Genomic DNA, 22577 nt, shown 5'->3' with positions numbered 1-22577 from the left:
ATACATTTTCAGTGTAACAGCAGCTCCTCACAAAAATCCTCTATGGTCCTTCATTCACCAAAAGCCCAGGAAATGAGAGGAGCTCTTCTGTGACCTCTTTAAGGTTAACCATAACAGGTTAGATTGGATCAAATAAAAAAGCAAATTCCAAGGTTCAGGGCCCCTCAACAAAAACACTTTAGGCCAGATTCTACTCCACCCATTAGAAGTCTAATTAGAATTAGATGCCTAAATGTAATTCTGATCTACCCTGCTTGAGACCCTGAAGATCCATTCACGTATCAACTTTTTGTCACGTATCATCATCTGACCCTTAAGGCCGAGTCACAAAAAGTGACAAAGAGGAGGATGCCGCCCACATGTACGTCATTTGTATTAATAGTTTTTCAGGGACTGGAGCATGGGGGAACAGAATTCCACGTATGTGCCTAATCGGTGGACTAGAATCTGGCCCCAAGACTCTTTTAGAGGTTGCCGATTAGAAGTTCCTGGAAAAATTCATGGAGTGGTGTGCCGCTGTCACTTCACTCCAGTTCCCTTTCCAACAGCAAATTTCTGGTGGTGAGAACTGGATACTGTCTCACTCACCTCCACAGTTCTGGCTTGGGAGCTGTGGGCCTGTTCTTACAATGCTTTTACCATTGCATCATTTCATCCTGACCTAGGTCTGGACAACAAGAGGGTAGAAATGCTTTTTTCACTTGTGGTGAATTATTGGTTCTATTTTGGCAGTGTCAGCAAAGCCATGCTGTACAGTACCTGGGGTTGGATGTGTGCTTACACATTTCTCTACCTGATATTCAATACAGTACTGCCATTTCAACTATAAAGAACTTTTCCAGCTTAAACTATGAAGATTGTGGAAGAAAGAAACTGATTTCTTTTGTGCACGTGGGAATTGATTAAACTGACTTGCTTCATTAGCTAGGTTGCCATTTTTTTAAAATGAATCATCATGGATGTAGCAATTTCCCAGAATGTTCCAAAGAGGTTACTATTTTTCCCTTGGTTTTTTTGCAGACACGAGCTGCTCAGTACTTCTATAAAGCAGCCCACGGTGGTCATATAGAAGGGACCTTACGATGCTCTCTGTATTACATCACAGGAAATATGGAAGACTTTCCTAGAGATCCTGAAAGAGCTGTAATGTAAGGGAAATTTCATTTCAGGTTGGAAAAAGATCATTTCAATTATGGCAAAATCTTGAGCCTTCAACCTAAGAAATGTGGATTATTATAGAGTAATTTTCTTCCTTTGAAAAATTAGGTCTGCTTGATTATCTGTATAATAACTAATATCCACAATGTAATTCAGCTTTGGCTTTCAGTGGAGTTGAGCACTGGCAATAACTCTAGATTTTGCAGGTGTTTAGCATCTCTGAAAGTCAATCTGATGCAGCTATCTTGCAAGACTTTTGTTTGACGTGAGGATTTTTTGGAATTATATATATTCAGTTCACTTGTGCTTCTTTGTCAAAGGGTACAGAAATTTACAGAGCGAATTCACAATTAGTAAAAAAAAAAAGAGAGAGATGGAACCTGTATTTTCCATGACAAGAGACACTGGGGATCCTTTACAATAACTTAATCTTTTTCTCCAAAAATAGAAAGTAATCCAAAAAATATATATATTTGGAATAGACTGCCACCAGAGGCAGTTCAAGCACCCACTTTGAATGCCTGCCTTTAAGACACATTTTGGATGCTTATCTTGCTGGGATCCTATGATCCCTGCTGACTTCCTGCCCCTGGAGCAGGGGGCTGGACTCGATGATCCTCCGGGGTCCCTTCCAGCCCTAATGTCTATGAAATCTATGAAATATCCTGGATTAGTGCAGGGAATTTCCACTTATATCAGTGAGAAATCCATGGAGCAGGATAATCTCATTCAACCAAAAGTAATTCCTGTATAACTGAATGAAATTTTATAGCGTTCTTTAATGGAGGAGATTAGGCAAGATGATTTAATGGCCAATTTTAAACTTAAAACCTATATGAATTGGTATAAATTTGGCTTCCTTCCTCTTATACCCATATAAAGATAAATTCTCAATCTACCTCTTAATGAAAGGAATTTGATGTGGAGTTTTGCTTTGGTGTTTTGTATACATTTTCATACAAAAATGTGCCAAAAATTAAATATTGCATTAAGAACATTCATAGCAGATCAAGAATTCAGTGTCTAGTGGAAATAACATTGTGTGCCTTTCATGACAAGAAGGCTGTTTCTGCACCCAGTGAAGTCAGTGACAAAACTCTCATCGCCTTGAGGGGAAACAGCACTGAGCCATGGTGTTTTAAAGTGTGTATTCATTTATTGTCTTTAACAGCTGGGCAAAACATATTGCAGAAAGGAATGGCTACTTAGGTCATGTAATCAGAAAAGCTCTCAATGCCTATCTGGATCTATTATGGTAAGCTTGTTTTATATATTCTTTACGAACTCATTTTACATTTTTATGAATGTGATTTGTTTAGATTAACCAGGATGGCAAAATATAACTAGGATGGCAAAATAATTTAACACCTGCTCGCCATACCCACACACACAGGGAATGAAAACATAACCTCAGTGAAGTTAATAGCAAAACTTCCATTAACTTTAATGGGGTCCTGGTTTTACCCATGGAGACTCCTGCACAAGAGAATAAATATACCCCAAACCAGATCCATACAGAAAGGTTGGTTATCACTGAAGTGCAAACCAAGTACAATCACATGTGTTTAGATCATCTCTATGTTATAAAAAATGTTATTATTTATATTATATATTTCAGTCTTTTGTAAACTCTGCTTTAAGGGACTCTAAGTTTGGGACACTTGCAATGGGAATCCAGTACAAACCCCAGACTGTGTACATGCATATATACACACGTGTACATTCATTCATACAGTCACAAATGTTGATTCAAAACCAGCGCTATTGGTTTCCCCCAGCCTGCTAGCATCATCTCAGTCTTATATGGAAAGCCAGTCAGCTTTCCTCCAAGTATCCTTCAGACACTGTGTTGGGCATTCATCAGCACTAGAATAATTAGGTGAAATGCAGATATAAGCTGAGATATAATATCTAACTACCCAATAGACTGTATGTACTTGTACAAGATGACTGTTTGATGTCAAACTTGTGTGCACAAAACAATATGAACAATTGCTATCTCTATAGATATGCTTGTAGACCAGTCAGAATTTGGACTCCATTATGCTAGGCATTGTACCAATGCAGAGGAAAACAATGGGCGCATCTACACATGCTATTAATGTACCTGAATAAACTCCAGTGCAGTTCACACTAGAGTTTATTGCTCCCAGATGCAGCATATACACATGCACCCAGGACCACAACACATTGAGCCAGGGTGGCACAGCCCCAGCTGGCAGGGAGCCTGGGGGTCAGCCTGCCAGCCTGGAGGAGTTCCCCAGCTCAATGTGCTGTGGAGGGGTTGGCTGGGGCACAAGGGTGCTCCAGTGTGGGGCTAGCTGGAAGGCAGCCCCCCACACTATAGCAATCTCATGTCCCAGCCAGCCCCAATTACTGTCTGCATGTGCGTTGCAGTGTACTAAATAGCTCTACCATAGGATAGTACTTGTGTCAGGCAATACTATCCTACAGCAGAGTTAATTAGTTTCCTGCAGCTTAATAACACCACATTTATACATGGTGATGCTTTACTGAGCAGCTAATTAGTCAACTCCACAGTAAAGCACATGTGTAGATGCACCCAAAGTCTGTTTTGCAAAGATCTTACAATCCCCTTCACCCTCCAAAAGCTGTAATAAACAAACACAATTTAATCAAAATGCCTGTTTAAGGAAAGTCTGTTGGGAACATGTTAAAAAATACAGTAAATCTTTTTTCTTAAAGTAGCAGCCTTTGACTTGCTATGAGACCTAAAGTATGTCTACGCAACAGACTGCAGTGCATTAAATACCTGAGAAGCAGGGTGCCTCTATGCTACATTGCATTGACCTTATACAGATCTTATGATTTCATCCCACAATAGTTTAGCTTATGTCAAAAAGCCAAATGTTGCCCTGATGGTTTTAGATGGCTTTATGACAGTAGTTTCCAACCTTTTTGTCTACAGGGCTGAATGAGCAGTACCCAGTCCCTCCGTGGGCTGGGTCTCGCCAGTGAACCAATCCAGCACCTAGGGCATGCTCAGTGGGGCCCCATCTCCAGCCACACAGGCAAAGGGGGCATGGCCTGGCTCTGAGGGGAAGAGGGGATAAGGAGGAGATGTAGCCCATCTCTGGGGGGTCATGACCCAGTTCTGAAGTAGCCATACAGGGCAGGGGGGCATGGCCCAGCCCTGTGACAGGAGAGGTATGGTCCAGCTCTAACCTGGCCCAGCAGAAGGAAGAGGATGTGGCCTGGCTCTGATCTGTCTCACAGCACTTGGGATTTTGGCAGCGGGGAGCATAGTGGCATCAACTGCCACTGCTCCCCCGCCACCAGATTTTCTGACCTATGGGGAGCCCTGCAGGCTGTATTCCAAGGCTCTATTTGGCCTGTGAGTCAGAGGTTGAGCACTCCTAATTTATGGTACTCCTGCAGTTTAACTGTGACACTTTCTCCTTTCCCCAAACATAATTTATGATTTCAAAATAAACACATAGTCCACATGGATTTGTTTGGCACATGTATTTTCAAAATATCCAGATCAGTCTGAGCCATAGTCATTCAGGAAATTCAGGAAAGTTTATGAAATATATTACTGAAAACAACAAATATGCTGCATCAGCATAGTGTCATAAAAATCTGTGGAAGAACCAACAGCAAAAGTCTCACGTTTCGTGTCATTCCCTCTTTTGCATGTGTTTTCTAGTCAACAATTTTTTGCTTGTCTAAAATTTTCCTAGGAGATTTAGGTCTGAAGACGGTCAGAATTTAGTTTGGGCTTCAGGGAAGATTAAATACAGTCTGCTGAGATGAGGCATGCTTTAAACCCTGCACTGCATTAAACCCTGACCATTTACTTTAAACAATGCCTTGCTTTGGTCTTACTAGACTAGAAAGGAGCCTCTATAAAATACACTCTCCTGGCTATGTTGTCTTCTCAGATACACCTATGCTACCCCCCAGTGAAATCCATCCTAATCTGTGTGCATAGCTGGGGATGCGGTTAAGGTCCTAAAATATCAGCCCCTCTTCAGCTAGCAGCAGAGATCTGGTTTCTCCAATACTGTCATCTGTAAATGCTTAGAACTGAGATGCAAATAAGTTGTAGTTGTGCATGTTGTACATATCTGATCATTCTGCTTGCACTGATCAGTGTTGATCATTCTGATGCTGGTGGAAATTTCAGTTTGTGGAAGTTTTCAGTGCTGATATTGCTGCAAAGGGGTGGCTACAAAAACCCAGCAAGGCTGCCCAGTTATGACTACAGCCTATCATACTGAGCAGAACGGTCTCTGTTTACTTGTGCTCACCTCTTTTTTCACCTGTTGTCCCCTGTCTTATGTTGTAAACTTACTGGGGCAGGTCAAACTGTCTTTTTGTTCTGTGCTTACAGTTCCTAGCACAATGGTTGGTGCATGAGAAGGAAACATAATGCCACTGTAATACATATAATTAACAATAGTAAAAGTGTTTGTTACAGCTTGCTGCTGGACCTGTTGAACCTGACCTTAATGCAATGATTTGCTTTCCAAAAAACATTGCATATACTGAAGGTTTTGAACTAATCTATGGGCCACTGGCAATCCACAAAAAACCTGCTGGTAGAGCAGGGAAAGTCCGTCATCTGGAACACAGGAGGATTAATGTTGTAGGGAGCAGCTGTTAGGCAGTGCTGCTAACTCTTATAGTTATATTAGACATTTATTTACTTGAGCTACTGCCACTGAAGTCCTAAGCATATGTGAGAATCACAGCTTTCACTGAAAGATGTCTTTAGCCTTCAGGGGTTCAGGAAAAAGCTTTTAAAAAGTGATTCCTGGATACTCTAAAACCAGAAGGCAGATAAAAAGAATCCCGAATTTTATTTTATTTTTATTTATTATACTTCATAATTTTAAGCCTATCTCATGATTTTTGGGGGCTGAAACCACTAGGGACCAAATTGTGATGTGTTATTTTGAATACGGCCAGTAGATGTAGCTGTTGCATGTATTAACTAGTTCTAACTTTCCAGCCCTGGCTCACAAATTCTGCTTTTCAAATGGATGTCATTTTATTTAGAGGTTGTAACTAGAACTAAAATTATTGTGATTTCAGTTTGTTTTTTCTATTTCTGTCATCTAAATTTAGGCATGAAGCTCTGTTATATTATGTTTTAGCAGCCGAGACTGGTTTTGAAGTGTCACAGACAAATTTAGCACATATCTGTGAAGAGAGACCAGTAAGTAATACACTCACAATACAATGCCCCTTTAAAACAGTGATAGTAATAACCCATGCAAATATAAATGGTTCAACTCATTTTTCTTTTCAGGAACTAGCAAGAAAATACTTAGCCACTGATTGTGTTTGGAGATACTATAATTTCTCTGTTTTTCAAGTCAATGCTCCCTCATTTGGTACGTATACTAAATCTTTTTGTTAACTCAGATTGTAATAGGTATCTAGTTTTTATATTTGGTAACAAAGAGAAGGTGTTACCAAAGAGGCTATTTGGCTGATTTCTAGCTTGCAGCTCTGGGGGGGACACTTTTAGGGGGGCTCAGTGCAAGTCTGCTTTAATGTAAATCGTCGCTGTAAATACTTTCATAAGTAGGACATCAAATGCCGTTTTCACCCCAGGAGGAAATGGCAGTCTGGGCCCGGCAGCAGGCCAGAGCTTGTTCTCTGACCAGTTCCCCATAACATTATGCTTCATTTGAAAGGGTGAGTGTTAGTCCTTGGGTTAACAGTATAATTTTGTAACTGTTGCAGAGTGTGGTTGACTGCTCGGGAGGGAGAACGAGTGCTGTTCTGAGAGAGCTGGGAAAGAAAGGGTAGAGAGAGTAGGAAGACAGAGTAGAGAGAAAGGAACAGTCCCAGGGACGACAGAGTGGAGTCTGAGGAAGGACAGAGGGACCTGCAGTGACACAAGAAAGACTGCTCATTTGGAAACAAGCAGTCAGTCGGCTGTGCTGTTTGGGAAGCCGACAATCTCATGTTCTCCTCTGAAGAAGAAAACATGCCCCCTTCTGGGAGCTGATGAAAAAGAAGGAGCTCTGTGAGGTAGGGGGGTTATGGATCTCTAGGGAAACCAGAGACAGAGAAGAGCCAGGGCCTCAAAGTCAGGTGCTTGCCCCTCAAGAAGCCATGTCAGGGTTGGCATCAAGGAGTTCTTGGAGAGAGGGAGACTGAATAGGGCTTCTTCTTCAGGGGCGTAATCCATAACAGTAGGTAATAACTTAATATCTACAGTGAAATATTCAATAACTTAACACCTACAGTGAATATAACTTCATATCTACAGTGAAATATTTATATCAGTGAACAGATTCAAGAAGAAAGAAGACTGGAGCATGAGGCCCAGCTTTTTGTAGCTGTCATGACTTGTAGCTGCCTGCCTTTGTCCTTTCATGGTTCTGGGGTCTAGACAAATGTAGATTATCCTTTTGTAGTTCAACTTTTCAATGAGAAATTCTTGCCTGTTCAAAATTCCTTTTAAGAATCGTCATGTTCCAGTAGAAATATAGCAAAACAAATGCATCTGCAGTATTCATTGTACCTTAACGCAGTTTTCTAGGACTTACCTGTTTTGTAGGTCCTGGATAACAGTTCCAAAAGCACTTAAGTCTCAATTTCAAAAATGACTTAGACATGCAAGGGTCTAAGCTAGGGGTTCCCCAACTTTCACCCCAAATATCAAAGGTTCTTTCATTTAGTATAAAATCGTTAATATAGTAAAGTACCCTTTCTTAACAGTGAGGGGGATCAGATTATCCATCTCTTGGGTCTTTAAATGAATACTTAGTGTTTTACTGGTAGATATGCTATAATCAAACATAACTATATTAAACACCATACTACTGGACAAATGACCTGTGCTGTACAGGCAGTCAAGCTAAATGATCTAATTGTCCTTTCTGGCCTTAAATTTTATGTCTGACCTCAGTGAAGACTTCTAAGTTATTTAGATGTCTTTGAAAACCTTATTCATGAATTAAATTGCTGTGTGTTCCCCAAGACACAATTTTGTGGCTTTTATGGATGGCATACAAGGAAGTGATATAAAGCTATCCAAGTGAAACAGAAACCACCACCATACTGGAGTCAAAACTGAATTGTTGGAGCCTGAAACCAGCTCAGTCCAGAGAGATTCTGGGAGTCTACAAACTGAAGGTTTTTACAATAGCTTACAAGCAAGAGCTTGTAAGTATTATTTGGGTGACAGGTCTTATTGGATTCACTGATGCCACCTTTATGTTAGTGAATCTTCTGAAGTTTATCAAACTGATAGGGTGAAATCCTGGTCCTGCTAAATTCAGTGACAAAATGCTTTTTATGTCAGGGGAGCCATGATTTCACCCCTGCTCAGGAGTGCAGTCTGTTCAATCTTTCAAACTAAAGTTTGAAAAACAAAGGGCCTTTGTATGCAGTGTAGGTTTTGATCCTACTTGAATGACGCCAGTGGCTTAAAATCCCATTAACTGCAAAGTTTCAGGATCATGCTCACTAAAAATTTATAAACTGGGAGTGGTAGAGCTTATAAATGCTGTAGCCTGAGTTCATTGGACTTTATAAACCCTGAACTCTTCAGAACAGGGTATCGTAATAACACATCATGAATTGCTCACTCACACTTGGACCAGACATCCTCTGCCAGACCATTCCTTCAACACTGAAGGTAAAAGAAGGAGGTAGTGAGCCATGGTAGTCTGAAGTTAGGCAGAAGGCAGGGCAGAGTGGCACCTTATAGACTAACTTGTTCAGAGAGCTTTCATAGGCTACAGTCTACTTTGTCAGATGCTAAACAAGAGAGATCCCATGATCACTCACCTCTGCAGAGAAGTTTAGCAATGCAGCTTCCCTGAGTTTGGGGATAGTCTTGAAAAACTACCTTAAAAAATTCTCTCTGTCAGGACAGCACAACTCTGTACTTCAGGGTGGAGTCCAGATACCATGCTTATGGATGCAAAATAAGCACCTGAATAGAACAGAATTACTTGAAGTCTGTACAAATGATCAAGTCTAGTAATTAGAATAGGCTCAGATTTCCCCCAAAAGATTATTAGTAGGTTTGCCAGAATTTGATTTTTTTTTTTTTTTTTTTTTTTTTTTTTTTTTTTTATTATTTCAATGGCTAAAATAGGTTTTATTTTTAAGCATGTATTTTATTTTTTAGCAATTAAAATTTTCAGGATTGTGCAAAATTAGGAGTGTGGGGGCAGACAATTTAGTTATGACAGTATACTGTTAAAAAGTTTTATAAATCATGTCAAAATATAAAAAATAAATATCCATAAATCAAGAAAGAATACCTGCTTTTAAATAATTCTGTTCATTTAGTACTGTGGAAGGAGGCTTATCAGGGGATTCCTGGCTGTCAAATGCCACTGACTTCCCCAAGATTCATACTGTGCTGGGAGGCAGCAGTTGCCCCGCCTGGAGCAGGAAGCAGCTCCCCTTAACCTCTTAGGAGGTGAGCCCCACCTGGTGGGTACCAATGGAGGGGTGGCCCAGCCCTTTGACAGCCATAGCCTCCTGCCCCTCTGGGCAGTGTGCGGGCAGTAGCTGGACCTCAGGAGCACCCCCACGTGCTCTGCCCTGAGCATGCAGGGCATGGAGCCAGGGTCAGCAGGAATTTGGCACCCAGTCCCTGCCTGGGATCTAGGCAGAGTGAGCGGCCAGCAGCACCAGGCTCCTGGCTGCCAACAGCCTTGGCCCTCAGTGGCAGACCCTCACTCCAGGCTCTGTCACCAGTAGCTGATATCCAACTAGCCTCCCCACCCAGAATGGCCCCCAGTACCTGCAACAGCTGTCCAAGCTTCCCCCACCTGCAGTAGCAACTGTGTGTGTATATGCACATACATGCACAGCACCCCCTGTCCTGGATTTCCTTACCATGCCCTGGATTTTTCTTTTCTTCCATCCCCTTTCTATGAATTTTGATTATTACCAATGGGAATATTTTTTGTCGGTCTATGAGTGTGAGGTGAAATTGACATTTATCGACATTTAGCAATAAAAATAAAATCCTGCAAAACCTAATTATTAGGCACTAGTTCTCAGGGAAACTGAACAAATAAAAGAATTAGAAGTTTCTAGGTTCTGAAGATTTTGAAAATTATTATTATTATTGTGGAAGCTATTATTATTGCAGAAAACATTGCACAAACTTCTTTGCAGATTTTTGCAAGAGTAGAACATATTTCATTAGTTAATCTCATAGTTTCAGAATGCCTTGGCAGACTATTATGAAATGACATCTGAAAAACAGCCCTGGGCATAAAAATAACCATGGGATGTTTCAGACAGAATATGTTTTCAGGGGGTGGAGCTCTAGCAAAAACTGAGGTTGGAATGGAAAGCTGGTCATGGTCTTAATCAAGGAGAGACAACTTCAGTTTGCATTAAATAGAAAATATATTAGATTTTCCAAATATATTGTTAGCATAATTCTCTTGATACACATACTAATGGCCTGCTGATCTTACCTTCCACAGCGTATTTGAAGATGGGAGATTTCTATTACTATGGATACCAGAACCAGTCCAAAGATCTTGAGTTGTCAGTGTGGATGTATGCACAAGCTGCGCTAGAGGGAGATTCACAGGTATGTTAAAGCAGTTATAGAAAAAAAAAAAACATTCTTGAAGCACAAGTGCTGGAATGAACTATGAGTACCTAAGGAACCAGTTACTCTGCTTGATTACTCACAGCCAGTAAAATGGAAATTCTAATTTATTTTAAGTTATTGTCAAATTCTAGAGCAGGGGTAGGCAACTCCCAGCATATCCACTAAAATGTGTTATGTGAGGGCATTTTCACTGGCATGCGCACCTTGGGATGGAGAGCTGTGAGTGGCCTGATCCTTGTTGTGGCAGTGCAGCCCTGGCCCCTTCCCTGCTGTCTGCCTCGATGCACACATGCATCTGCCACCAGCAACAAGCCAGGCCAGGGTTCTGCAGAACCTAGTGCAGCTGCTTGCAGCCTCCCTGCTGGCTGCTGCAAACAGCACAGGCTCCTTGATGGGTGACAGGGGCCTGCCTAGAGCCCAGGTCAGCTGCTGCAGGCAGCCAGGAGGCTGCAAGTGGCTGCACTGAGTCTGCAGAGCCCCAGCCTGGCTTGTTGCTGATGGTTGCATGTACACCTCAGGGCGGACACCAGGAAAGAGGCTGGAGCTATGCTGCCACAACAAAGATCAGGCCCTTCACACTTCCTCCACCATCATCTTACAAGTCAAGTTTACCCCAAAACTTGCCAACCCTAGATGTAGGGTTTGCTGTTTTACAATAAGGAAAGACAAATGCCAAGTCTATGGTGATATTTTAAGAGCTAATGATGAAGGTACTAATCTTTTTTGTGGTAGGGAAGATGCACTCTGTATAACTCTCCAATCAAACCTGTTGCCAGATATGCCAGAGAAAAAGTTGTTTTTTCTCCTTGAGGGGCTGCAAGGAAGTCTCCAGCCAGTTTCGTAATAACAATCCTGATTGGGAACCTTTGGGCATTTATACATGTGCTTCGGGAGGCGTGGGGGGGAGGCGCTTTAATTAGTGCAGCTCCGAGATCCGTGCTAATTAAAAGCACCTGGAGCATCATGTGTATCAGTGTCCCTATGCTGAAAAATGGTGGCAGGGTGCTTTTAATTAGAGCTCGTTGAACAATCTTTAGTTTAAAGCACCCTGCCACCATTTTTCAGCACAGGGATGCTGATACATATGACACTGAACTCTGCTGGAGCACGTTAATTTCCGCGCTCCAGCAGACTTGATTAATTTGAGTTTTCTCTGATGCGCTGGAATTACAGTGCATCAGAGCAGGCTTCCTGCACATGTATAGGAGCCCTTAGATACTGGTGCAGTACCTATACATATTATTACTAATAATAATAGAGGGGTATTTTCCTTGAATTCAACAGAACTTTCTTTGGAATTAATTCACAAATCACAAAAACTTCAGTTTATGCATCATCATATACTGCCAAGATATTCCAGGACACATGATCAAAGGCATTCAGTAATTTACCACAGAATGGCCAGACGTGAAGTTAGCTATGTCATTCCCTTCTGTCCTGTTGGTTACAGATACTGGCAGGCTTCAACCTCAGTCACATGACAGGACACCTAGGCTGACAAGAGACCATGAACATTTTTTGAGTAGTCTGTTCTCAGTTCCTCATAGCAGATCTCAGGTGTGATACTCTGCTGTCCTCATGCAGTGCATGGAAGTACCACTGACAGCAGAGAAATTCTTACTTGAGCTGAGCAGAGCTACCCGAGTTGGGATCCACACTGAGGATCTGAGAACAAGTTGCCAAGGCTTGTAGTAACTAGTAGTGAAAATGTGAAAGAAAAAACAAAGCTGCAATTGCTTCCACATGAGCTGACTCTTGTGCCTCTACAGTGTGCATTGAAATCAGAGATCTGCCTGAGTAGATGTAATGGTAAGATTGCGGCGAAAGCTATATGGCTTTCAGGTGCACAGTTGCAATTTGCACTGAATTAAGAAGAGTTAAATGGGAATACATGGGAGCAGAGTTTAGTTCATTTCTGCCTTCAGTTTCAACTATTGAATGTCTGTAGTAGGTGACACTTACCAGCATGATGAAATCTTCAAGTGTTATTGTATTCAGCAGGCATCTAGAAATGCTAGTTTCTGGGAAAATGGAACTGATCATCACAACAGAAGAATGCTTTTTTCATGTAAATACACTTCATATGACTACATACTTGTATGGGGGGGAAGGAACTTACGGTTATTCAGCAAAGATCACAAAATCATACTGCTCTAGGGTTTGAAAAGACTATTGTAAATGTTTACATGCTGTTCAGTAACCCAGTGAAATTTCAGTGGTACAGGATGGGGCCCTCCCTGTGTTCATCTTTATTTATTTATTATGTATATATTTCATTTGTAGGGATTCTTTAATTTGGCCCTCCTCATGGAAGAGGGCAGATCCATACCACCTCACATTCTAGATCGCTTAGAAATTGACAGGACTCTTCGTTCAAATAACATTTCCATTCTGCAGCAGCTTTATCAAAGGTGAGTCTGTATTTTCTTTATGAATCAGCCTCTTGCATTTTCTATCTGAATAACATTTTCACTTGTCAGCACAAAAAGCCGGAGTTGTTATCCTTGCTCACCTGTATCAAGTTTCACAAGCTTCAATGCTCCACTCTCAAGTGTGTGTTCCTGCCAAACCAGGGAAGGGAGAGTATGTATGATGATTGCCTGTGATAGCAGGGGAAACAGGAGGCCTCTTCCTATCTCTTTGTTCCTAAACTAGACACCAGTATTTTGTATCTGCTATATTTGTATCCATTGCCAAAGGAAAAAGGCCAAAGTTGTTTCTTCCTCTTAGGGGGAATAGCATACCTACCCAGAAGAAAAGAGGAGGCTATTAGATGAGCTGTTGCATATATCTCTACATATTTCCTTTAAACACTTTCCAGCTCTTCAAATAAATTTGTTCAGCCCTTCTCAGTCTTATATGTGTCACACTTAAGTGAAAGCCCAAGGTTAGATCTTCAGTCAAAGGAGGATTTGGGCTGGGCATATCGATATACATCCTAAGCTCCATTTTCATAAGAAATAAAACACTTCTGTCCTCTCCTTGTACCCCACACTAAGCACATCAAGTATGGTGCACATTCCCTGCTCCTCCTAACCTCCTTGACTTTCTCCATTTTCTTCTCTCAACCCAAGCAGGCCTCTCCCATAACGGTCAGCCTGGCTTTCCCCAGACTTGCTGGTTTCAGGATATGTCCCTCCAGGACAAGTGTGCCACAGATGGGCCTGGTGAATGCCTTAACTATTTAGTGGGGTGTAGGTTGTAGCTGTGTTGGTCTAAGCACATAGGCAGACAAGGTTCTTTGGGTAAATCTAATATCTTTTATTAGATGAACTAAATAGTTGGAAAAAAAGTTTTTAGCAATCTTTTGGGTTTAAAAACCCTTCATCAGACTGAAGAAGCATCTGCAGTTGGTGTGTGCTCTTCCTGGACTCATTAATTGTTTAGCAGGCTCATGTAATAAGGCCAGATCAGAGCTCTAATATCAGCCAGTCCCAATCAGAAAATCAGGACAGTTCATCCCCTGAAGTTGCAGAAAAACAGGCACCATCTGCAGTGAGCCCAGATCATGCCCTGGGCCCAGCTCATCCTAATGATGCAACCAGGGCAGCCAATCCCCTGAAGCCACAGGCGATAAACTCCACCTGCTTCAACCTTTGAAAACTAGGCCCAGCTTGCAGTACTCTGGGCAAAGACTTAGTTATTGTTCCTGACCTCCCTATGCTTTACTGCTCCTCGTATTGGATCTCTGACCCAATCTCAGCTTTAGCTTTTGATTCTGGTTCAGACACCTGGTATATCCCAACACTGGCTCTGAACTTTGGCATATCCTGACTCGGATTCTGGCTCTAATGTACCTGATTTGGCTCTGGTTCCTGATTCACCCTGACTCTGTGCAACACTAGTCAGGCTGCAGTTGAAGTACTGCATCCAGTTCTGGACGCCGCACTTCAGGAGGGATGTGGACAGCATCGAGAGGGTCCAGAGGAGGGCCACTCACATGATCAGGGGGCAGCAAGGCAGGCCCTACGAGTAGAGGCTATGGGACCTGAACCTGTTCAGCCTCCACAAGAGAAGGCTGAGAGGGGATCTGGTGGCCATCTACAAACTGGCCAAGGGGGACCAGCAGGCTATGGGAGAGTCCCTGTTCCCCCGAGCACTACCGGGAGTAATGAGGAATAACGGCCATAAGTTGACCGAGAGTAGATTCAGGCTAGATATCAGGAGGCACTACTTCACAGTCAGGGCGGCTAGTATCTGGAACCAACTTCCAAGGGAAGTGGTGCTTGCTCCTACCCTGGGGGTCTTCAAAAGGAGGCTAGACAATCACCTAGCCGGGGTTGTTTGACCCCACCATTCTTTCCTGCCCATGGCAAGGGGTCGGACTTGATGATCTGCTCAGGTCCCTTCCAACCCTACCTACTATGAAGCTATGACTTGGGGCAAACCAGAAGCTGATGCTGGACTCCCAGTGCCTTGGGTACCCAGCTCCTGGAATCACCTGTGTATGATGCATCCTTCCCCAGATGCCCACACCCCAGTTCCTAAGAACTTATTCATATCCCTCAGAATGTGCAATCTGCAGTCATTTTCTTCCTGGGTGTAGGAGGACTTTGAAGCTAAACTCTAGTGTCAGGACCCCAGGGCTTGAGCCCTGGTCTTCCAGCACCATCAAGCATCCAGCTGGGTGCTGGATCTAGCCCGGCCTGAACCTTCCTGCAAGGTTCCCAATAGAAAATCATGTGACCCAATGGGAGCCACCAGGCCCTAGTGGGAGGGCTTTAAAACCCTTTGACTTGCTGCAGGGCCTAGTTCTTGCAAAAGTGTTCATGCTTCTGTTTTCGTTGTTGTGGATCTCTTTGCCTGACTCCAGTACTCTCGCTTCTTTCCTGGACCTCCTGGTTCTGAAACCCTGTCTTGCTCCTGCCTTATGTCTACCTTGACCCTCTCCCTGCTGTGTCCTGCCCCTGTCTCGCCTCTGCCTTGCACCCTCATCTCATGGATTCCTCATCTCCTGACCTCTGGCCTTGCCTTGCCCATGTACTCACTTGATTCCCTGACATGAACCATTGGATTCAGACTGACACTTGGTACTGCGACCCTCATCTTGGCTTCTGGACCAACATTATTGTAGCCTCTCAGTTTCTGAACCCTGATTCCCCTGCATCTGGGTCATAACCATGCCATTTAGATATACCTTTTATTGCACTGGATAAATAGATGCTGAAGATACTGGAAGATAGTTATACAATTTGGTTCCTTTCTTCCACCCCTTCTGCCTTCTCTCCCCTCCCCCCAACCTACATGTCCACTTCCATGCCTATTCAGGATATCACCTATCACAGTATCTTAGGGTCAAAGATTACTTTTAACACAAGTCTACTGCAAAGGACCCAAGTCCCCCTACTTTCCCCAGGAATTTACAGTCTCTGTGGGCATGTCTACACATGTACACTTACTGTGCAGTAATTTAGGTTATTATTATTGCATGGTAACTATGGTGACTTGCACCAATTTGGGCATAAATTTTCTACCTACATGATGCAGGTATCAAATTTATGTCCAAGTAGTTACTGTGCAGTAACACACGTGTAGATGTGTTACTGCACAGCAACACTGTGTGTGTGGACCAACTTGGGACTAACTTTACTCCCAAGTCAGTCTGCACACAATATTACTGCACTGTAATGCCTGTATGTGTAGATGCCAGCTTAAAAACTGTGTTTTTAAAAAAAACCAGCTCTCAGTTCTCAGTATCTTAGGGTAAAAGATTACTTTTAACACAAGTCTACTGCAAAGGACCCAAGTCCCCCTATTTTCCCCAGGAATTTACAGTCAGGATTTAGAGATCAGGGTCATGGAAGTGCTTCATCAAAATATCACTGAGAAAGTAATGTCCTTTCATGTCTCATGGCTTCAAATCACTTCTGTCACACAATATGTTTAGTGCAGATTGAGAAGTCTGCAACACTGGCTGGCTTTACAAATCAAACACAGATATTACTCACTTGTAACTCATGTTGGGGATTGGACTAGATGATCTTGTGAGGTCCTGTCTAGCACTGCTTTCCTATGTTTGTACAGGAGACCCTCGTCATTCGCAGGGGATACATTCCGGAGATCCCCACAAATAACGAAATCCTCAAATACTGACGGGCTCCCTGTCAGACCCCACAGCTGCCCCCTGCTCCCCCCCTATTGTTCACGGGGCTCCCCTGCAGCACCTGGGGAGCAATCCCTTCCCCCCCGAGCACTACCACGGCTGCTGCCAGGAGAGAAAATGCTACCACTGCCTCCCTCCATGTCCCCGGGCCTCGCTCTCCGCCTGCCTTCCAGTTCTGCCCTCCCCTGCAAGTATTTGAATCTGCGAATCCGGAGTTTGTGAATAACGAGGGTTTCCTGTATTATTTTCACAGAGACCATGTCTACATGTGACACTGACTGCACAGTAGCCCATGACTACCATTAAGTAGTGTCGCATGGCAGAAAGCATGACACAATACTACTGTGCAGTAATCTCGGGCTCCTGCACAGTCAGTGTCACAAAAAAGCTGTTTAGCAACACTACTGCACAGTAACTCAAGTTACCATGCAGTCAGTTAGTACTTGTTTATACAGTTGTTTATATAACTGTGTATACAAGTACTAAATGACTGTGCAGTAATGACTATGCAGTCAGCATCTTGTGCAGATGTGGCCAGAGTTGATCACTTTCAAGAAAGATACTGCTGTTCCTTCTGTGATGGACTCAACATTGCAGTGTTTCAAGAGAAGCAGTTTTCAATTCTCTACCTCCTTTGGGAACAATCATGTTATTTCTCATACTGCAAAATAGTCTGCAACTTGGCAAATATGTAAGGAAGGTTGGGTTAGTGGCTAATAGACTGAAATAAGTATTCTTATTCCTGCTCTGCCCTTTAAATTGTTGTGTGGCTTAACATAAGATTCTGAGGGGCAACACTACCATCCTTTCTCATAATAATCCATAAGTATTTTTCCTGGGTTACATGTTCATTGTAGTTAGACTGGGCTCTTACTCATCATGCTTTGAGATTCTCAGATGCTGCTAACTATTACCTGTCCCTTTTACCTAAGTCAGGTGAATTAACCTCTGAGTTAAGAGTATAGGATTCACTTTCACTTAGGTAACCTGGTCACTTTGAAGTGAGGATAATACAGGCTCATATACGGGCAGCATATCACTGGAGTGTTGGCAGTCTTTCACTGCTTTCACACAGTTTATTCTGGTTGTCCAAAAGGATGGAAGGATTCTTTAAAGCAGCGATCAGCATTTTTTAGCAGTGAGCCAGAATGACCCAGATCAGGTGCAACGCTCTAGGACCCAGCCATTGCTGCTTCTGGCTGTGACCCAGGCACAGCTCTCCACTATCTGGCTGTGGTGCAGGTAAGGCTCCTAGCCATGGCATGGATGAACCTCCCTACCACCTGGCCAAGCAAAGTCCCCCACTGCCAGAATGCTGTGAAAGCTGCTAAGCTCTGTGGGCTGGATATAAAGGCTCCATGGGATGGATTCAGCCCATGGACCATAGGTTGCCAACCCATGTCACAACCCTAAGTTGTAAAGCATAACTTAGTCTGAGTAAAAGTAAGGCTCATTTTACTCTTATACAGGCTAATTTATACCTTACTTTAGGGCAGTGTTTCTCAACCCATGGGTCGCAATCCAAAAGTGGGTCACAAGAATATTTGAAAGGGTTACAAGCAAGTTCCAGAAAAACATGGGGAAAGCATGGGTTTCACCTTGCAGGCTGGCAGCATTCCAGCCTGCAAGGGGCTGCTTGGGGTGATTGGCGGCAGCGGGCACATATGCACAGGCATGTGGCCAGCATGCAGCCAGGCAGGGTCATGGGAGCAGCTCCAACAACTGGATGCAGGTAAGTGTATGGGGAGCTGGGGTTGGAGGTCCAGGGCTTGGGGACTGTCCAGGGGGCTGTGTGTTTGTGTGGCGGGAATGGGTGTGAGGTGGGGGCCTGCCAGCACTGGGGGAAGGTGGCTGGGCACCAAGGCTGTGGCAGGGCAGGAGAGGTGGGAGAGGAAGGCGCCTGCCCCTTCAGTGGGGAAGGGGCGGGTCTTTCAGGGGAAGCAGGGAGCTGTGTGGGTGAGCCGGTGGCACCGGGGCTGGTGCCCATACTCGCTGGGGCATGGCAGCTGGGAGACAATGCTTGGAGGGTGGGAGGGGCCATGACCAGGCTACTTAGTGTGATGCCAGCAGGGCTGCCACAAGCCTCCCCACCTCCTCCCTCCAGCCCATGCTGAGGCCAGATTCACCTCACTGCCGCCCACATGAGCCAGAGCTGCTGCAGCCACCACGCTCTAGTCCAGACAGGACACGGGCAGCCCCCTCTGGCAGGGCTGGGAGGGGCAGGGGGCTATGGGTCAGGATTGGCCATCTATCTTTACAAATGGGTCCTGGTACAAAAAAGGTAAAATCCTTTCAGATGGCTAAATTGTAAATGCATACAAAAGTACAAAGAACTACTATTAAATATTCAGCACCTTTTCTTCTTTGTTGTTCCAGGTGCTGGAATCATAGCAACCAAAATTCCATTAGTCCGTGCTCATTAGCATTGCTTTATTTTTACTTAAGAGTTTTCTGGAATAACATTTTGCCTTCTACTCAGGTATGTATTATTTCACAGTCATATTCATGAATACAGTTACAGCCAATACATTGGTTGCCTTTGCACCGGATCTAAAATACATTTCTAAACTTGTCACAGATCTACTTCATGGGAACCTTTCTTGTTTCAATACTGATCGCATTTGCAGTACAGTATTTTCAGTCTCTATCTGGTAAGTGTTTGTTATGGTAAGATTGAAACAATCTAAAAAATAATTTAATACTTAAAAGATAACCAATATTGGAATTTCTGGAGTAACTAGTAATGGGCTACAGTCTCATCTCAAAGGGCCCATAAAACTTCACCGGAGTTGATCTGACATCTAGAAATAGTACCATTGCCTTCAAAGAATCTCTGCAGGGATATAAGTGTACAAACTCAGGCCTTAAATATTGCATAGTAATTTATTGCCATATAAGTAATTTGGAATTTTATATTAAATATCAGATTATGTTATACGCCACAGTTTGCAATTTGCTTGAAAATCATCCTAATCACATAATATATTGCTTGTAATGCTGTGGGGCTTTTTGAGCATCCTAAATTACTAGTTTTAGCTTCATCTGTTAAATTACTAATAAATCACTTGTGTTTTATTATTGAGGCCTTCCCATTTTTAACATAAATTGTACTTTCAAAACTGTATGCTCCTTTGATTTTGAATACAGTATTACAGAAATAGAAAAGACCTAATCCTCCAACGTATTTCTCTGCCAGGGCAGGACATTCTTTTCCTATGCTTTTTCTAAGGGATGGGCACATGAATAAATAGCTGTGACAAATGATGATGGGGACCTACAGCATTTCAGCTGCCACATGTGCACTGATCCTATAACATGAATGCTACCCCATGGTAGCTTGCCCCTCAGTGAGAGGCTCTCTTTTTATCACAGAGTCGAAGCATGCGTATGAGAAGTTATAACGGAGATTATGTCTCTTAATTCCCCACTCTGTTTGTTACAGTAATTTTTTCACGCTTTTGTCTGTAGTATTTTGTCCAGTCTGCTTTCAAATGCTCTAAATGATCCACTACTACTCTCCTTGGGAGACTGAAAAAAAACCAAGAAAATATCTGAAAACAAACAATAATGAGATTTACTGGAACAATTACACTCTCTTTAGCTTCTTCTGAATTTTAATAGTCCTAATCGCATCCAGTTTATCTCCATCATTATCTCTCCCTGCATTATGTTCCAGCCTGCTTAGTTATTGCTTATAAAAATGATATTGTATTATGTTGTATTGTGTTGCATTTAGCTCTTTTACTCCTACGTCATAAGTCAGTCCATTCAGCCTCATGAATATTTCTTTCCCATCTCTGATTTCCTTCCTTCTCTTGAAATCATACTAGTGAACAATATCTTGCTTCCTGTTTGCAGATACAGATCATACCATGAAAATTTAAGTAAATTAGTATAATGGAAATAAAACAAACACCCCCCACAATGAAATGGTTTAGTATTTTTCATGTTTCTAATTCATGTCAAACATGTAGTTAGCATCAGATTAACCAGCAATCAAAGGGATTTTTAATCCAACCTTTATTTCAAGGTTCACAGAAATAATTAGGTTGACAGCCGAGATCAGTTCTCTCTCCCACATTACCCTATATATTAAGTCTTTTTAACGTGTAAGTAATTCCTTGACCCTTACATTTGTTACTGAGCTCTGAATAAAGCCTGAAACTGATGGCTGGTTTAAACCTGTTAATATCTGACCAACTATGTTAGGTAAAAGAGATTCCTAGTATAGCATTAACTTTGAGAGATAATGGAAAAAAAGATTATTTCCTTTATAGTTCTTATATCTCCCAGCATGTAGTACTGCCTGAGTAATCACTGATGAGTTTGATTTTAGGTGACTTTGACTTTAGATACCAGATGCAATGAGCTGTGTTCCTGTACTCAAATGCAGAGAGGTGGGTACAGCCAGCCAGTTGCATAACAGTGGTTGAGTAGCAGCTCTAATTTACTCTGCATGTGTAAGATACTTCAGTGACCTTATACTAGTTGAGTATCAATTGAAGCAGAGCTTGTATAGCTGAAAATAGATCAGGAGGACTGGAAAATCCTGCACAGTGTTCTCTTTTCTGATAAGGAGAAAGGAGAAAACATATCACACTTTAGTCTCTTAGGACTGCCATCTAAAATGACTTATCTTATTTTTTGATTTAAGTAATATCACAGAGAAAAATATGTTCTAGTGGAGGAAAAAAAAAATCACAATATATGATAGCTAATGATCTGTTAGTCACCAAAGGTGAAGAGCACAGCACAGTCAAACACAAATAAAAATACTAATTTGAGACCACAGGCAAGCTTGCATTTTAAAAATGAGACTGAATCTTTGACCAGAAAATTAGTATGTGGGCAAATGAGGGAAATAATGTGTTCATTCCACTATAGTTTCTTGCACACTTAAAACAGTTATCTTTTAACCTTCACAGAGTTGGCAAACACTGACGACATTTTTATTTTTAGAGAATGAAGTAAAATGAGTTATACTAAATTTCAATATTCTGTTTTGGTGTTTTTCTAAAGCCAGTGATTCTCATGCACAAAGGCAAGAACAGTCTTCAGATGAACTTTCCTCCACAGAAAATGCCAATGATACAACATCAACAGAGCAAGAAGAATCTACTCTCACAAACAATTTAGCAGAGCAGGAGTTACACCTTAGCTGATCAAAAGAGGATGTGGAGGGTTTAATTTTAAGGTGTTGAAATCCTAAAATAAACATTACGAAGTTGTGGACATGACGAGTGTTTACAAAGCTAGAAATTCAAAACTGTATTGAATGGTTTTAATAATACACTTCATAGACTAACACCTCCTGTTACTTACTTTGGGACAAATCAGCTGATCTTATTTATCTCTCATTAAAAAATGTGAGAATTTTAAGAAATCCAAACAAAGAATATATCCTGAAAATGTCCTTACACTGTGTAAGTAAATATATTGTATGGTCTTATTTTCAGCTAGAACAAAAAAAAGAGTAAATTCCAGCCATATTGAAATCAATGGCAAAGTTCCCACTGCCAAGATTCCACCCTAGGATCTAATATTTTATCAAACAGCATGCATCTCGCACAAATGTCATACCAGCACAGTTAAAGGGAGTAGGAATGTGAATAAAGAATCATATTCCTTACTGACATCATATGCTAGCCAAAATCTTGATGTGGCATGTCCATACTGATATTTAGGTCAAACCTGAGGGTTGTCTTCAATTAGCTTAAGCCAAAAGAGTTTCCTTTCTCC

The 22577-nt window shown here is 42.2% G+C and overlaps 1 protein-coding gene across 2 annotated transcripts in view; it reads left to right on the top strand.

Annotated features, from left to right (window-relative positions):
• Positions 1 to 22070, top strand: part of SEL1L3 (SEL1L family member 3) — a 53832-nt gene extending 31762 nt beyond the window's left edge. Inside the window, exons 16-24 of one of the 2 annotated variants that reach the window (XM_014520463.2) lie at positions 1021 to 1148; positions 2330 to 2413; positions 6253 to 6343; positions 6437 to 6521; positions 10602 to 10711; positions 13019 to 13146; positions 19215 to 19317; positions 19417 to 19489; positions 21858 to 22070. In XM_014520463.2, the coding sequence (XP_014375949.2) occupies positions 1021 to 1148; positions 2330 to 2413; positions 6253 to 6343; positions 6437 to 6521; positions 10602 to 10711; positions 13019 to 13146; positions 19215 to 19317; positions 19417 to 19489; positions 21858 to 22000 (945 nt within the window). In that variant the 3' untranslated portion in view covers positions 22001 to 22070. Of the gene's footprint in view, positions 1 to 1020; positions 1149 to 2329; positions 2414 to 6252; positions 6344 to 6436; positions 6522 to 10601; positions 10712 to 13018; positions 13147 to 19214; positions 19318 to 19416; positions 19490 to 20306; positions 21826 to 21857 lie in introns of those variants that run through there. The other variant, XM_025205581.1, reaches the window with a different exon arrangement.
• Positions 22071 to 22577: the final 507 nt, after the last annotated feature.

Source organism: Alligator sinensis, unplaced genomic scaffold, assembly GCF_000455745.1.
Source record: "Alligator sinensis unplaced genomic scaffold, ASM45574v1 scaffold745_1, whole genome shotgun sequence".
Taxonomy (NCBI): domain Eukaryota; kingdom Metazoa; phylum Chordata; order Crocodylia; family Alligatoridae; genus Alligator; species Alligator sinensis.
Note: the sequence above shows the minus strand (reverse complement) of the source record. Positions and strands in the feature narration are given on the sequence as shown.